Consider the following 16,632-nt stretch of genomic DNA (forward strand, 5'->3'; position numbering starts at 1 on the left):
TGTGCATGAGAATGTGAATGTACATATTGAAACAACACATAAGAATGTAAAGTTCAAAAGAGAACCAAATCTGCAATTGTGTCATTGTACCGCCCTTGGAGCCACAAGTACCAGACGTGAACCCATAGTGTTATGCACCTCCGCCAATGACTTCTCTATAGAGGCACCAAGAAACTAAGCCAAACTAGTGACTACCTCAGGTTGCTCGACCATTGGAAGCGTGAAACGCCTCCAAGTGACAGGGATGTGAAGCAAAGATGCCACATCATCTAAGGTGAATAACAAGTAGAAGTAAGAGGTCTCTCTATGTCAATTCTCACCGACCAATTAGTAGCTACGGGTTATTCAAATTCAGTTTTTCGGGTGACGGTTTTATCGGTTGAATCAGAATTCTGTCGGTAGTGATTTTTTGGACAACCCGACCTTGAGAGGTGCAATTTATCTTTCCGATGTAAAAAAAAACTCATTTTTTATCCTATTACTGTTATTATTATTATTTTGTAATTACAGGTATTTTAAAATTGTGTGAAATTATTTTTTCATGGAACCGAAAAAGAAAAGTTGTGGAAAATCGACACATTTTTTGGTCGTATCTATGTTAATATTTGTTTTCATTAAAAAATCGAAAAAAAAAGATATAAAAAGAAGAGTATAGGTAGGTAAACGGGTTTAACCCGATGAGAACACCCACGGGTTGAATTACACTCGTCTGGAAGTGGATGGATATCGATTGAGATTGCCTTTCGAGTAGTGAGAGACAGACAAGAGAGAGAAGCCAATTTGGGACCAGCCACCACACCCTCTTCACCTTTCTCTTCTCTCAGACTCAGATTAATCAATCACGGTGAGTGAGTATTTCCCCTCCAGATTTCAATTTCAATCTCTGATTCACGATCATCATCTTCATCAATTTATCATTATTATCATGATTTCTTTCAATTTCGAAATTGTAATCTGTGCGCGGTTGATTTTTGTGTTTTTGTGAATCAGGAATCTGAATCGCGGGATTAGGATTCGTGTGTGACCGAGCGGAACATGCAACAGAGGCTGAAGTTGCAGCAACAACAACAACAAGCCCTCATGCAGCAAGCTTTGCTTCAGCAGCAGCAGATGTACCACCCTGGCATGCTCGCCGCTGCCATGTCTCAGGTCAACCTTTCAGAATCATCACTTTTTTCTCGCGTTCTTCTATTTCCTGTAAACTAAGAAATTAGGGCACACGAATGTACGGACAATTTTTAACAATTCATGTAACTAGTTTGCACTGATCTATTCTATTGTATTGTTGTCATTGCAACTATTTTGATTCTGATGATGCCTGCTTTTACTCGTTTATGATTGTTGTTGTTGTTGTTGCAGTTATCTCTTCTAATGGTTAATTTGATATAATTGTTGCTTGTATTGTTGAATGGCGTGTTATTTGTAGTATTTGTTTTGGATTAAGTAGGGATGCGTTTTGGCGGCCTTGATTGAAAGAGCAAGAAAGTAAATTTTGAACAAACTTTACATTCTCTCTCGAAAGTCAAAGTACATTTATTTCTCATTGTAGAGGAGACGAATTCATTTGTTGGATTTGCAATTATTTTTATCCAATTTTTTAGGTATTTGATGTATCAATGGATAGCAGTTTTTTCGAAACTTCTTTAAGCAGTTTGAGTTTATTAAAATATGTCAAGAATGTTTCACCTATAGACACAAAAAGCAACAAATATTTGTTTGATATGAGATAGTATTGTTTTACTCAATTGATTGATTTACCCTTTTAGTCGATATTTTGGTTTGTTAACTAAGAGTCATATAAGAAACAGTTCATTCCGTTACTAATAATAATAGAGTTTAAATTCTTTTCTCCTCTATGAGTTTGTTTAAGCCTTATTAGAGTATATGTTAGTGTATGTAATCTAGGCTAGGTCTAACTCAGCCTGAAAAGCTAGCTCATGAGATGAGCATTGCGGAAGCCTTTATAAGCTCTACTTTGGTCATATCTCTAATTGAGTAGGATTTCAACACACCCCCTCACGCCTAGGACTAGACATATGGAGCGTGAAGATATGAAAAAGCCACACGGCCAGGTAGATTGTACCAGGAAATCCACGGGGCCATGTTGGCTTTTGGAAAGACGTGGCTAGCCTAATAATTAATATCGATCTAGGATAGGTTTGGATACCTTATATGAATTTGGGATTGGCTGAACTGAAGCCTTAAAGCTGGCTTTCAAGGTAGGATTGGCAAAGTCTTTATAAGAACTGTTATCTCCATATCTCTAATCAATGTTGGATCTCAAGTCTCAACATATGTCATGAACCAACTATCACAAAGGCTTAAGCTATTGGGTGAAGACACATGAATGATTTCATGTTATATTTCCAACACGCCCCCTCACGCAATAGTCCATTGAGCTTAAAGAGTGGACAATGCATAAGTCCACCTAACATGTGCTCAAATTCAGCTTTTTATTAGAATAGTGAGAGAAATGAGGATTGAACTCCAGACCACTTGGTCATAGAGGCTTTGATGTTCTGTCATGAAGATATGAACCAATAGAATTTGTAAAACTAATGGCTGCAATAAGGGAAGCCTAGAGTGGCCGCAATAAGGTGGAAATTCAGGGGTGGTTGCTATGAAGGTGGAATTTTGGGTCTAATATAACTTATATTGGGGGAAGACACATGAATGATTTTAGTCAAACAGTTGGTAGCTTGTCAGGAACAGCTCATAAGCTCAGTTAGTGTCTCTAACAGAATCTGGGTGACAGAATATGTTAGTTATTACTTGTTAGTCTTAGTCAGTTATCATACGAAGGTTCTAGACTCTGTTAGAAGTGCAAACACTAAATATATTTTAGTGTAGCTAAATTCAGATAATGCAATCATTCTCAGATTCTTCAGAGCTAACTTTATTGACCATTCTCTTTCTCTCACTCTCTCTCTCTCTCTTCTACTTTTCATTTTCGTCATATTTCTGATAAGGCAGCTTCCTAAAGGTTTTTCTTTCTTGAACCTTACTTTATTTACTCCGTTATGTTTATTCTTTTTCATTCTGGAAATTTGCAGATGGAGCCCGTTCCAAGTGGAAATCTGCCTCCTGGTTTTGATGCTTCTTCTTGCCGTAGTGTGTGAGTGTTAGATTTCTTTATGCTTTTAGATGTTTTCTGTCCGTAGTTTCATTTTTGTGCCCAGGTATGGCAGTTTTCTATTAGATACCTAAAATCAGACTGTAAATGCAAATTTCTTTACACAATGGTATTCATAACTGATCTGAATGTCTGAGATAAATTTGATACCAATCATGTTCAATATGATATTAAATAATCCCTACCTGAAGAAGTCTAGTTTTTCACCTTGACAGCTAACTAATCAGAAAATGCATGCTTTCAGTTATGTAGGAAATATTCATGTAAATGTTACCGATAAGCTTCTCGCAGAAGTTTTTCAGAGTGCTGGCCCTCTTGCTGGGTGCAAGCTCATAAGAAAAGAAAAGGTTTGTTTTGATATTCAACTCAATTTTCTTTGTTAGTGATCACTATTAACATTTTAGTACTTTTTCCCACAATTTCCCTCTTTTAACTAGCCTTGTTTCAATAAAGTGATAAATAAAACAATTTTGCTATTTTTCCTAAAAAATGAATATGTTGGTTATTTGTACTGATGAGTAAGTTTTTTTTTCTTATTTTAATTTCTGCTTTGCATAAGGGTTTAGACTGCACTCAGAATTATTTTTTAGGGAACTCTTGGGATATTTATTCTATGAAGGTAATAGGTTTTCATTCATGGAGTTCTTAAATGATATGTTTCATATTAAGAAAAAGAATGTATATCAGTACAAAAATAGTTTGGTGAAGCTGGCCTTCACTAACAGAGAATTAGTTTTTCCATTGCCTTCCTTCTTTAGAAATTAGAATCCTCTCTTGCTGTGATGAATGATGGGGTTGTAGGACTAGTGCCTTCTCCTTTTAACGTAATTTATTATTTAATCTTTATGACAAGTTGTCTATACCGACCTTGACAATGTAAGATGGGCTTCTCTAGTTAGGAGTTTTGCATGCTTAAAGGTTAAAATTGAGAGCTTGAGAGTGAGAAGCATCAATTTCGTTACATCTTGCTTTTGTGTTATGTCAATTGGCAGTATAATCAGTCCTGCTATGTGGTTCATAGTATAATTCCCCCAACAGTAACTCTTGGTTTAGTATCTGTACTTGACTATATATTATATGGTTTTCCTTGCCCTTATCCCTACTATCTTTGCTCTACCTTTTGGTCTCGGCTGACTTGTTTGCCTTTTTTATTGTGAAATTACTCTTACAGTCCTCTTATGGTTTTGTGGACTACCATGATCGAGCATCTGCAGCCCTTGCCATAATGACATTGCATGGACGACAACTGTAAGCATTATCTTTAATAGATTTTTATTCTGGTTCTGTGGCATCTTTGCGTAGAATATTAACTGTAAGGCATTCTGCATCTGGATTTTCTGGAATGACTACAGTCTACAGATAACAGATGTTGTTTTAATTATGCAATATTACAATTTCCTTGGAGTTTTTCTCTACTGTTGGCAACTTCACATTAGTTTATTTTCTTTTTATTTCCTTTTGCAGATATGGGCAAGCACTTAAGGTCAATTGGGCATATGCCAATAGCAGTAGGGAGGATACCTCAGGTTACTTTTAAGCACATGCTGTTTATTGTTGATTTTGACTATTTTGCTTCTTGGGGGCATCTTTTTTGTTTTTTTTTTTCATTTGTATATTTTTTTAATTTTAGTTTAAAATCATCAGGTCACTTCAATGTATTTGTTGGTGATTTGAGTCCAGAGGTTACTGATGCAACTTTATTTGCTTGCTTCTCAGTCTATCCTAGTTGTTCGTGAGTTCCTCATTGCTTTGTTTTTTTTTTCTTTGTTGCATTTTTTTGTAGTGCAAGGTACTTCTTTTTGCTAGCAACTGTTTTAGTCATTGTTAGTGGTGAGAAGTTGAAGAAAGATAGTTGATATGGGGGAATTTACTTTTCGACGAGTTACCGAATCCTGCAAGATATTTTTGTTTGCAAAACTTACTTTTCCATCTTCTCTCTTATTATTGACAGTGATGCAAGGGTTATGTGGGATCACAAAACTGGTCGCTCAAAAGGATATGGTTTTGTTTCTTTTCGTGATCATCAGGTATTTCTCATTCCATATACTGGAATATACTGGAAACTAGGTGTTAGTGGGCTAGCTAGTGATGATGCCCAAATAGGCTGAAGACTCTGGTTCTGTACAGTTAGAATTTTGTTACAGACTGCTTAATGTGGTTAATTAGGGAGCTCTTAGAAGGTGCTAAAGGGGCTATAGGCTATATTAGGCAGTGTGTTACTTGTTGAGGAGAGATCCAGAACCTCAAATTATGGGAGTTTGTATCCATATGAGTCTGCACCTACTTTTATACAGCACTGAATAATCCTTTCCTTAAGTCTGATTTCTTTCTCATTTTTGGTGCCAGTTGTATCACCATGTTTGTTGATTATGTGTTGAATTAGTAAAATGATATGTCTTTGTGCAATCAATATGCAGGATGCTCAAAGTTCCATAAATGATATGACGGGTTAGGCATTTTATTATCTCCCATGCTGTTTGTTCCCGGCTTCTGTTGTCATTTGCTTTGTTCCTACCAACTTTTGGTATTTTCTGTATTTAATAGGTAAATGGCTGGGAAATAGGCAAATACGATGCAACTGGGCAACTAAGGGTGCTGGTGGAAGCTCTAGTGAAGAGAAGAACAGTGACAATCAAAATGCTGTCGTGCTTACTAATGGATCTTCAGGTATCCTATTCCTTTCTAAGAAGATATGCGCCTGAGCCCATATTTGTAAAACCATGAAAATAAAGATGAAGTTTATAGTTTAAATTTGTATACTTCTCAAGATTTGGGCTATATTAGGACCACTCCTATAAAGAATAAAAATAGCGTGTGTATTTGGGCAGCCCATATTTGTTAGACAAAAGACAAAAGCCTCACCTTCTAGTAAATGCCTCTGGATTTCTACTTGCTTGATGTGTATGAAGTCAGTTTTGATGTGTGCTTTGTTAGTATATTGGGCTTTTGGTATTATGTATTGTTATCATAATGTGTTCAAAAGGGAAAGAGTAGAGAAGAAAGGCCTGGATTGATACAAATAGCAAAGCTAACTTAGTTTGAGTTAGACTTCACAAATGCAATATGTTTTACTACTTCTGTGGCACAGTGTTTCTGTTGCTAAGTTTATGGAGTAACTAATGATTACGGTGACTGGAATTAGTTCAGAATTGGGACCTCCTTTAGCCCCATGCCTTGAGTGCTTCCCCGTTTCCTATGCATTTTTGTAGACAAGTTCGGAACTTTAGGATTGCTGACGGATAGTTATAATTCCCTTTTTCTTTGTGTGTTCTACAGATGGAGGTCAGGATAATAACAATGAGGAGGCTCCTGAAAACAATCCTTCATATACCACAGTTTATGTCGGCAACCTTCCCCATGATGTAAGTTAAATGAATTGAAAGAATGAAATATTACAGTGTGAATCTTTTAATTTCTTCTTTATTCACAAAGATGAAAATATATTTATGTATTAACTGGAATGGGATTGGTTTGTTAATATTGGCTCTAAGCATAATTTTGGAGGAATTATTAAGGGCATGCATATATTTCAAATTTTCAATGACACACACACTCACACACATATATATATCTGAATTACCTTTGTATTTCTAGTTTTGCTTTACCACTGTCAGCTCAACATTATGATGAACTCACAGAACTGCTACTGATTTATTGAAGAAAACAGAGACTCAATCCTCAAGAACTGAGGTTGAATTCTCAGGAATTACACAGAAGAATCAAGAACACTAACAAGAACCCTAACCACTGGAATTCGAGATCCAGAATCTCCCAAACAACTACCCAATCAATAACTGCTCTAACAGAATGAGCAGTTCCCTATTTATACAAATCATAGAACTAACTATAACAGAATAACATGACATCAGCAATTACAACTGTCAACAGCTTGTATTTAAAAGTAACTAACATAGTTCATTTCTCTTATTCTATTTATGACTTAGAAATAGCCTTCTAAGTCTTACTCTTCTTATTCCTCCTAACATAGAACTTAGTAACCAAGGGCTTCTTATGCTGTGAACCTTCATCACATTAATAAAACCAAAGTGCCTGAAAAATTGCATAGCAAATGGAAGATAGTTTTCGGCTGCAATCTTTGCAGCTGTAGGAGTGCCTAATTACATGTGGTTAGGGACACATTGCATGCCTAGGCTTGCCAAGGATTATAAGTGTCTTGAATTTAAATTAGTGTATTCAAATTTCAAGCGTGATTTGTGCTTGGTGCTGACTTGACTGATAGTTTGACTAGGCTCAAGTCTCAACTAGGAGTTTTTTGTTTGGGGTCTGGTTTATTTTGTTTTCCTTGTAAAAACCATTTTTGGCATTTTAATACTTGTTTCTTGCATTTACTTATTGATGAATGTATGTTAAATCTGCTACTGTATGGAATTGTATTTCTCTGATTGATTGTCATAATAGTCTCGCAAATGATCACAAATCATGAATTGCTTATTACAAAACTTCTTGATGTTTAACCTGTCCTGTCTCTAAATTTTTGGTTTGTGGTCACAGGTAACGCAAGCTGAACTCCATTGTCAGTTCCATGCACTGGGGGCTGGGGTGATTGAGGAGGTCCGAATTCAGCGGGATAAGGGTTTTGGATTTGTCAGATACAACACTCATGAGGAAGCAGCATTGGCCATTCAGGTGGCTAATGGCAGAATAGTTCGTGGGAAGACTATGAAGGTGAGAAGTTTTTCACTTGTTGCTTATCTGGTCGACTAATTAATTGACATTTCAGTATTGGGGTTGATGTTTATCCTTTTTGCAGAGTAGATGTAAGTCTTGCTTTTTTTTTTCTTGCTAATAGCTGTTACTCATACAGACACAAACATGCTTGTATCTATCCATGCCTCCTACTATGTCACTTCTGATACAATTAGATATTAGGCCAACTAATGGCTTAACTGTTGGATTGAACATTTGAGGGAGGATCTTAACAGATCATTGTATTAGTCAGGATGTTAGTGAATGAGCTGAATCAGTTAGAAGGTTGCTGTCAATTAGTGGGTTTGTGTCAGCTGTCAATTAGTTAGGGGAAGTTATAACAGCTGGACAGTTACCTTTCTTATAAAAGGAAAGGATAGTTACAAGAGGGATTCATTCTGGAAATTGGGATCAGTTTAGGGGAGAGTTGAGCCTATCAAAAGTCTCTACTACCTTGTATCTCTTAGCTCTATTTTCCTAAGTCCTACGTTGGGCAGGTTAGGGATCTTCATCAACAATACATTCAGTTTTCTTGTTGTTAATTGCTGGTACCTATCAAATTCCACTGAAAAGAAGTAATGTGAACGACCTCTGTGAACAACCTCTGATAGGTGTGATGGAGGTCGTCTTTGGGTGATATATTGATGGGAAATTATAAAATATGGATGCGATAAGAGCATCATTTTACAAATTAAATGCTAAATCTTTCTACCTTGCCTATTTTTAAAGGCTTGTAGTATGTTTTCATGTGACTAAAATCTAGTTCACTTAATTTGTGCAGTGTTCATGGGGTAGCAGACCAACTCCTCCGGGAACTGCTTCAAACCCACTACCTCCTCCTGCTGCTCAACCATATCAAATACTTCCCACTGCAGGGATGAACCAGGGCTATTCTCCTGCCGAGTTGTTGGCCTATCAGCGCCAATTGGCCCTGAGTCAGGCTGCTGTATCTGGCCTTTCAGGTCAAGCTCTTCTGCAAATGACCGGCCAACACGGCCTAGCCCCCGCTTCAATGGGCATCAACACCGGGGCATCTCAAGCCATGTATGATGGATATGCTGGTAATTCATCAAGACAGCAGCTTATGTACTATCGTTGAGGTATTGATGCGGATCACATTTATCTTTGCTTCCACACAATAGCTTGTCCTTTTCAAACTGGGTTTTTTTATTGAGGTATTGTGGCTTGATGATTATGTACTTAATATTTATGTCGTGTTGTAATTTGTATTGTTTGATCTACTCCGAGGGTTTGATGACTCCAAAAAAGGTATCTATGTTTTTCTAGAAAGGGCAGAGAGAGTTTCATGTTTAAGTAGTTTTTATTATTGTTTTTGTATATTTATTGAATATTAAGACAAGTTCATGTTGATAATTTTATGCTTCTTGTTTTCCTTTTAATCTGTGAAAGGCGTAATATTTGCTTCTTCGTGAATCAAATACTGATGCGCTAGTACGCTATACGCTATATCTGCAGTGATAAATTTCTGGAGAGTTTGTTCAGCGATAATAAAATAGTAAACATTTAATATAAAATGCTAGAGTTTCTTTCCTGAGGACTGAGGAGTACGTTTTTCTTTATTTCTCAACCAAGATTCTGAAATGGTGCAGTTAGTTAGTACTCGGTGCTCTTCAAAACTGCACCCTTTTAGATTTGCTGTTATTTTCACTTAGAATTCTAGATATGTTTGTGTCAAGTTTTGTTTAGTTAAATATCAATAGAACAAAAAACATGCCTTCACGTTTTGATTGAAAAATGTGTTTTGGCTCAGAAAGTTACAAAATAGAAAACTAACTGCTTTTCAAAGACTCTAAAATCCCTTTTCAAAATAGAAAACCTCACATGATAACAAATTAAGGGATCCATTTCAGTTTTTTTTTTGGAAGGCTAAGGGATCCATTTCAGTGATAATTTAAATCAGGGACCAGTACCAAATAAGTGAATATTATTAAAATAAAAATAATAATGAAATGAGTTGGAAATTATAAAGATATGTGTTACAATATGATTGAAACACTTCATCAAGGTTATTCAATCCAATTTTTGTCAATGCTTATTAAGACAACCCTTAAATAAAATATAACACACTAAATTCAAATCAGCATTCTAAACACAAATTCTAACAGATTTCAAGCATAACATTACATGTGATATAGATATAGAATGGTGAGAGCCATTAATTATGGCTTGATTAAAAAATGACAAACAGAAACAGAAAGTAGAAAAACAAATTGAACAGTAACTCCCAATCACCACACACATAGAAATAGTCAAGCTACTAGCCACCACTTGAACCAGCTCCAGCACCAAATCAGGCGCCTCCACTTATACCAACACTTGCTCCCACTCCACCCCCTCCTCATACTCCAATACTAATGCTTCCCACCTGTACTTGTGCGAGCTCCTCCTCCTCCAGCCCCTCCTCCACCACTACCACCGGCACCACCACTGAGGCTACCTCTAGCACGTCCACCAATGCGACCTCCACCTCCAACAACGCTACCAACAGCATTAGTGCCACCTCTAACAGCGCTACCAGCAGCATTACCTACACCTTGAACAGTGCTACCAGCAACATTACCTACACCTTTAACAGCGCCACCAACAACATTACCTACACCTTTAACAGCGCCACCACCAGCATTACCTACACCTTGAACAGTGCTACCAGCTACATTACCTACACCTTTAACAACGCCACCAACAACATTACCTACACCTTTAACAGCGTTACCAAGAGTGTTACCAATGCGCCTTTGCCCTTCTACTGATAACACAGTAGCAAGTAGAATAATGCACAAGGTGGCAAACACAACCTGGACATTGCCATTACTTGTAACAACTTTCATATTGTACTACGTACGAGGGAGAAAGAAACAATTATTAGTGCTGAATTATAAGCTCGTAACTATTTAAGAGTACTGCATCAACTAATGAGAAACATAGGAGAGTGGTGAGGTTATATATATCGAAAACACGCACGCGCATTAGCTGTCTAATTGTCCAACTGTCCTCTACCTCCAACACGCTATATGAAGAAGCTAGTCACTATTTTCAGTTGGGATCACAGAATCGTGTTTTTGAGTTTTTATTTTCCTCATGTATTCTATTGTGACTATTATATTATTGTATATTATTGGTTTATTTCAGTTGTCTATATATCACAGATATTTATGGATCCAAAATATATGCGCGCGGATTTCATTCCATTTAAAAAAAAAGATCATCTTGTTGTATATTCATTGGGATTTTGTTTTAGCATATGTATGCATGTAATCATCAGCTGTTCAGCTATATATGTGTATAGCAAACATGTCTCCACGATCGATCATGTACATTTAACTAGTATTTTATTCCTCCTATGGCGCACGGGTGCTATTTTAGTTCCACTAGGATTATCCCCGTTTGTCCATACGATGCACGGATAATTTTTCACGAACTTCACTGTTAACTAGCCCCCTGGCTTGCGTGGCGGTGCGGGGTGTCGACGAGGGCTCTTCCCATTTGGCTTCGTTGGCTTCTGTTCCGGCGAGCGGTGGCTCTCACTTCTCTCGGTCAAAAAAGTCGTGGCTTCTTGGCAAGGTTTTGGGGCTTGAGTTTGAGGGAAGCGACGTAGAGGCTATTCGAGGTTTGGAAAAGGTATACGAAGATCACTTCAAGGCTTGATTTGTGTAGTTTTCGGGCTATGTTTTGGGGCTGTCCTTGGGTGTGTTTTTGTTTTCCCATTGATGTCCGGTTTGGTTGTTAGGTCAGTGTTGATCCCTTTTTTCGGCATAGAAGGGTTATATTTTGTTCTTCTAGATTCCTCGCTTTTTGGGGCTCTTTCCTCCCTAAGGGTGCTGTCCTTAGGGGTTTTTTGTGGTTATGATTATATATTCCTTTATCTTTCAAAAAAAAAACTACAATTATTTAGAGGGTTAATCATCTAATAGGTCCCTGTCTTTGTCTCGCCGTCTGAAATTAGTCCCTCCCCGGAAAATTTGTAAATCTGGGTCCCCTCGTTTGCAATATGTCTGGAGCAGGTCCTCGCCGGAGCCCGGAGCTCCGGCGAGTGATGAATAGGCATGCTGACTGGGATAATAATACTTACGTGGATTTTAAAAATAAATAAAAAATAAAAAATAAATTACACATCAGAAAAATAAATTAAATTAAAAAATATAATCAATTAACAAAATAAATTACTCATCTTCATTTTCTTCATCATCTTCTTCAAAAAATTATAACCCCAACAATAAACAATAAAATCCCAAAAACACCAAATCTAATTTCCCAGGGTCTTCATCATCATAACTAAGTCCAGAAATAATCAAAATCCAGAAAACAAAACCTCATCCCCACCATAACCGCCCCAAACATAAACAGAACAAGAAAAAGAAACCCATAAGTGCTGGTGGTGGCCAAGAAACCCAGAAATGGTGGTGGTTTTGTTCCTCCTCCTCACTGTAGCACATATCTTCTTTCTTTTCCTCTTATTTTCCCCACTGCCTGCAACGTTTGGTATTTGCAATACAGACAAAAATGGAGGTAGCAGAACATAAGTAGTAGTTGCAACACAGACAAGAAGAAACACAACAAAACAGCAACATCATCTTCTCCTTCTCCTTCTCCTTCTCCCAACCGAAACCCCCATCCCCAACCCAACCCAACCTGCAACCTGAACCTGCAACCGAAACTCCAAAAGCTACCACACCTCCGCCTCAAGCACCACTCCAAATCTGCAAACATATTGGCTTCAACCCCCACCTAGGTCGCGGGTCGGATCTGGGTTGTTTGGCAACCCGGATCTGGAAACGCGGAGCATGTGCGACGCGGCTCGGCTGTGGGGCGTTGGTGTGGCTGGATCTGCACCTGGAGCGTGTGCGACGCGGCTGAGGAGAGGAGCGGTGACACGGCGGCGCGAGGGCGGCAGAAGTTGACTTGCGGCGGCGACGCAAGGATTTGAAGGGCATCGCCATTTCCTTCCTCTTTTTCCTTTTTCTCTCACAAACAATCACTGTCTTTAGAAGAAGAATAAGAAGGTGGTGTTGGGGTGGGGGTTGCAGATGGTGTTTGGGTTTTCATGGGTCCTTTGGTGATGATGAAGAAGAAGAATAAAAAGATGAAGGAGGAGGAAATGAATTTCTGGGTTCTACAGGAATTAGGAAATTAGGTTTTCTAATTGGGGGAAACAATCTTTGTTAATCATATTAGTGTTAGTAAGTTAATTAGGACTAGTTAGTTTTTAGGGTTAATTAGGGGTCAATTAAATAAATATAACTGATTTGTAAATTTTTTTAATTTTTTATTTTTTTTTCCTTGACACGTCAGCCTCATTTATCCAGTCAGCATACCAATTCATCACTCGCCGGAGCTCCGGCCTCCGGCGAGGACCTGCTCCACACACTTTACAAATAAGAGGACCCAGATTTGCAAATTTTCCGGGGAGGGACTAATTTCAGACGGCGAGACAAAGACAGGGACCTATTAGATGATTAACCCTTATTTAGAAGTATGTATTTTTTAAGACATACAATTTTAATTAGTCAAACACTTATATATCATTATTATCTTATGTTTATGTTTAAATGTTTTATCTTTCTTATATATATGAATAATATGAGTTTCAAATGTTAATTGTGTTTGACCCCATGTCGACTTACACTTTGGTGCAATCTCTACTGTAAAATATGAAAAATTGGCTGAAATGTAATAACATATTAGATTGTGAGGGAGATATTTGAAACTAAAAGAAAATATTTATATACATATCCAAGAGTAATGATTTATTCATATCTCACTTTCTTTCCTATCTCATTTTCACACATTTCTCTATTTTCTCTTCGTGTATATTTAAGGTGGACGTGGATAAGAAGTGTCATAAAAAAATTATTCCATGAGCTTGCAAATGAGCCTACATGCATTAAAATGCAAAAGACGTGATCCTAGTTCCTTAAAAGTGAAGTTACATGCACTTAAATCCTTAAAGTTCCAAATCCAATTAGATTTCTTGGTTTCTTAAATTCCGTAGGTATTGCCCAAAGATTTTTGCAGCAATTTATTGTTATTCTGTTAACCTGTACTGGTCTAGCCATAATCACTCCAATTAGTATAGGTGTGTTATGTGTGCTTTTGTGGTTTTTAATTATGATGGTAGCTAAAAAAACAACTCACCCTGGAAACAACTTTCTTTTAGAGACCAAAATTGTTCAATTTGACTCAGCTCAAACATCTCTCTACCTAGAAGATTTTAATGATGTCACACAAAACTGATAAGATTAAAAAACAGTGTTGTTCACATAGCTATTTGAAAGTTTGTCGGTTGTTAGCTAATTAAACAAAAAAGAGAGAGCATAACAGTATAGACAATGATTTAGCAATCACACAATCAAAAAGTTGATTAACCTTGGCCAAAGATTAAAGTTGAAATTTCGAAATTAGAGTTTATGTGATATTCACACTTAATATCTCTTTACTAAAGTAAATTTTTTTTATAAAGGTGAAATATAGTTTAACAATATTATTCATTGCATGAATATCAAGTCAAAGTCTTTTGTCTTTCAGCACAATATCAAATGAGAAGATGTAGTCTTTTCATGATCACTTTCCTTCAAATATCTCTTTATCAAATTCTCTCATGTATGATCATCTAACACCATCACACTAAAGTTATTACTCATTATCCCTATCTAACAATAGTTTTATGAGACAACCAACCAACTATTCGATATTTGTATAAATATTTTCATCACGTTTAACAACTGCAGTTTGTCATGAGCCATTTTCAACAGGTTTAGCAGCATCAACATCTCAAGGAGTGGATTCTTTCAACTTCTATAGTCCTCTTTGCTAATTCATCCATTTGCATCTCTTCCTCATCAAGTTCATGCATTAGAGCTTCAATTTCTGCAATACACCATTAAATTTCAGAAACATTGCCAGTTCTAATTTATAAAAATATAATACATATTTACTTCTCTAAAGACATAGAATCACACACTACACACACTGGTCTATGACAGACATCAAACCATTTTAAGATCTCACTTTATCCTCTAACTGAAGTGCAGTTACTTGCCTATTTTGTAGCTCAGTCACTTTCTGATCAATTTTCTTCTCAATATTTGATATAACATTGTGCATAAGGAGTTATAGAAATGAAAAGCATAAATTCAAAAGTGCAATACATTATGCAACCCAGGAAGTTAAAATGAGAACCTACCACGGAGGGTCAATTTGGGGTGGGGGGTCCAAGATATAAATGTAGGAACTTTACAGCATGAAAATATATTGCCAACATCAAACACGATATGGAGACTCTAAGAAGGCAAACTGTGATATCAGTTCTGATTTTGTTGGCCATATCTTAGTTTTAGCTTTTCTACTTCACCTTATATCTCTTGCTTGCCGCAATGACGCTTAGTTGTTTTTACTTGCTCTCAAATTTGATCATTCATAGAATAGCTTAAAATTTGCCTTTTATTTTTTCTTCTTTCTTTAGTTAGTTCTCATCCTAGGAGATTATGTTACTTTCACTTAGAACTCATGAACTTTCCATGAACCCAAATCAATAATGAATTCATAATGTAAATTAAATTCACAGAAAAAATGTGAAAGGTCGAGGAAGGAGAAACCTAGATCAAGAAAGCAATTGATTCTATCTCTGGTAGAAGTTTGTTCCTACTTCTTTTCCTCTTCACTGCTCTATGATGGCATCCACTCCATAGTCCATATACCCGGTAACCAAATCACTTGAACTCCCTTGAATGCTCCGTCTCATAAATTGACTTTTTAAAAGCAATAAATCAATCTCACACTCTGCAGAACATAAACAAAGAAATTAGTAATGATAAGCAATCTCTCTAATCTGTGTTTATATAACAGATGAGATATGCTACACTCATGATTTATGTGTGTGGCAGAAAACAGGAAGTACAAAGCTTTGGAAGTGACTGTTGATAAATCAGCTGGATATAATTTGCCCTCTCTCTATCTCTCTCTAATTTGGAGCTTTTTATCAGAAATTATTAAAGAATCAATAGAATTATACATTGGAAAAAATGAAAATGATGCTAAATAAATTTCTAGAGGGGAAACACATAGGTTAGTCACAAAATTAGTAGAAAATCAATATTTTTTTTGAAGGATCAAATGACTGATTAATTCTTGAACCCAAAGCTTACATTACCCACCTCTCCCACCCTTATCTTTTAAGCAGCAACTAATACCAATTGAAAAACACACTTTGGAAGAGAGCCATGACCCATGGAACTTGAGTAAACCAACCTTCAATTAAACTCTTCCCTTTGCACAGAAACCCCCTTCACGAAACATAGTTTAGACAAGTAAAAAATAAATTTGAAAATATTAACCAAACAATCGGATTATTTTAAAAAATTGAACCAATCACAGCAGGCTGGTTATAATAATTCACTGGAAAACCCATTAGAGTTCATGTCCAAAAATAAAGCAATATAAATGGACAAAAAATCTTAAGAGAACATTGAGACAGCAGAAAAAAACACATGCTCATATAACGAAGCATCACATTGTCTACTTGCCTATATTTGTGAGCCCTTGACTGCTCAACATCCTTTATTTAACATGAATTATTCAAAGGATCAACTGAGTTTTAGGATCCAATGCTCCCCTGAAGTAATCCACAAACATTTGCATAGCAGTTCTATTATTATTTGCATGACAGTAATGTGCTTTGATTTTGTACTTAATCCTAATTGGACTAAAAAATTATAACTATTCACCTGCCATATATAGTGCAGAGCATAAAACATTACCTGCACCACAAGAATATA

The 16,632-nt window shown here is 36.6% G+C and overlaps 2 protein-coding genes across 2 annotated transcripts; one reads left to right on the forward strand and one right to left on the reverse strand.

The window, feature by feature from the left end:
* Positions 1 to 685: 685 nt before the first annotated feature.
* LOC130727501 (RNA-binding protein 208-like) lies at positions 686 to 9,214 on the forward strand. Its single transcript, XM_057578646.1, has 13 exons — positions 686 to 844; positions 991 to 1,149; positions 3,054 to 3,115; positions 3,378 to 3,480; positions 4,305 to 4,381; positions 4,598 to 4,659; positions 4,778 to 4,865; positions 5,085 to 5,160; positions 5,551 to 5,581; positions 5,678 to 5,800; positions 6,410 to 6,495; positions 7,646 to 7,819; positions 8,622 to 9,214. The coding sequence occupies exons 2-13, from the start codon at positions 1,036 to 1,038 to the stop codon at positions 8,937 to 8,939; spliced, it is 1,314 nt and encodes a 437-aa protein (XP_057434629.1). The 5' UTR covers positions 686 to 844; positions 991 to 1,035; the 3' UTR covers positions 8,940 to 9,214.
* A 998-nt stretch (positions 9,215 to 10,212) lies between these two features.
* Positions 10,213 to 10,689, reverse strand: LOC130710592 (glycine-rich cell wall structural protein 1-like). The gene has a single exon (XM_057559922.1). The coding sequence runs from the start codon at positions 10,687 to 10,689 to the stop codon at positions 10,213 to 10,215; it is 477 nt and encodes a 158-aa protein (XP_057415905.1).
* Positions 10,690 to 16,632: the final 5,943 nt, after the last annotated feature.

This window comes from Lotus japonicus, chromosome 1 (assembly GCF_012489685.1).
Source record: "Lotus japonicus ecotype B-129 chromosome 1, LjGifu_v1.2".
In the NCBI taxonomy this organism is placed as follows: domain Eukaryota; kingdom Viridiplantae; phylum Streptophyta; class Magnoliopsida; order Fabales; family Fabaceae; genus Lotus; species Lotus japonicus.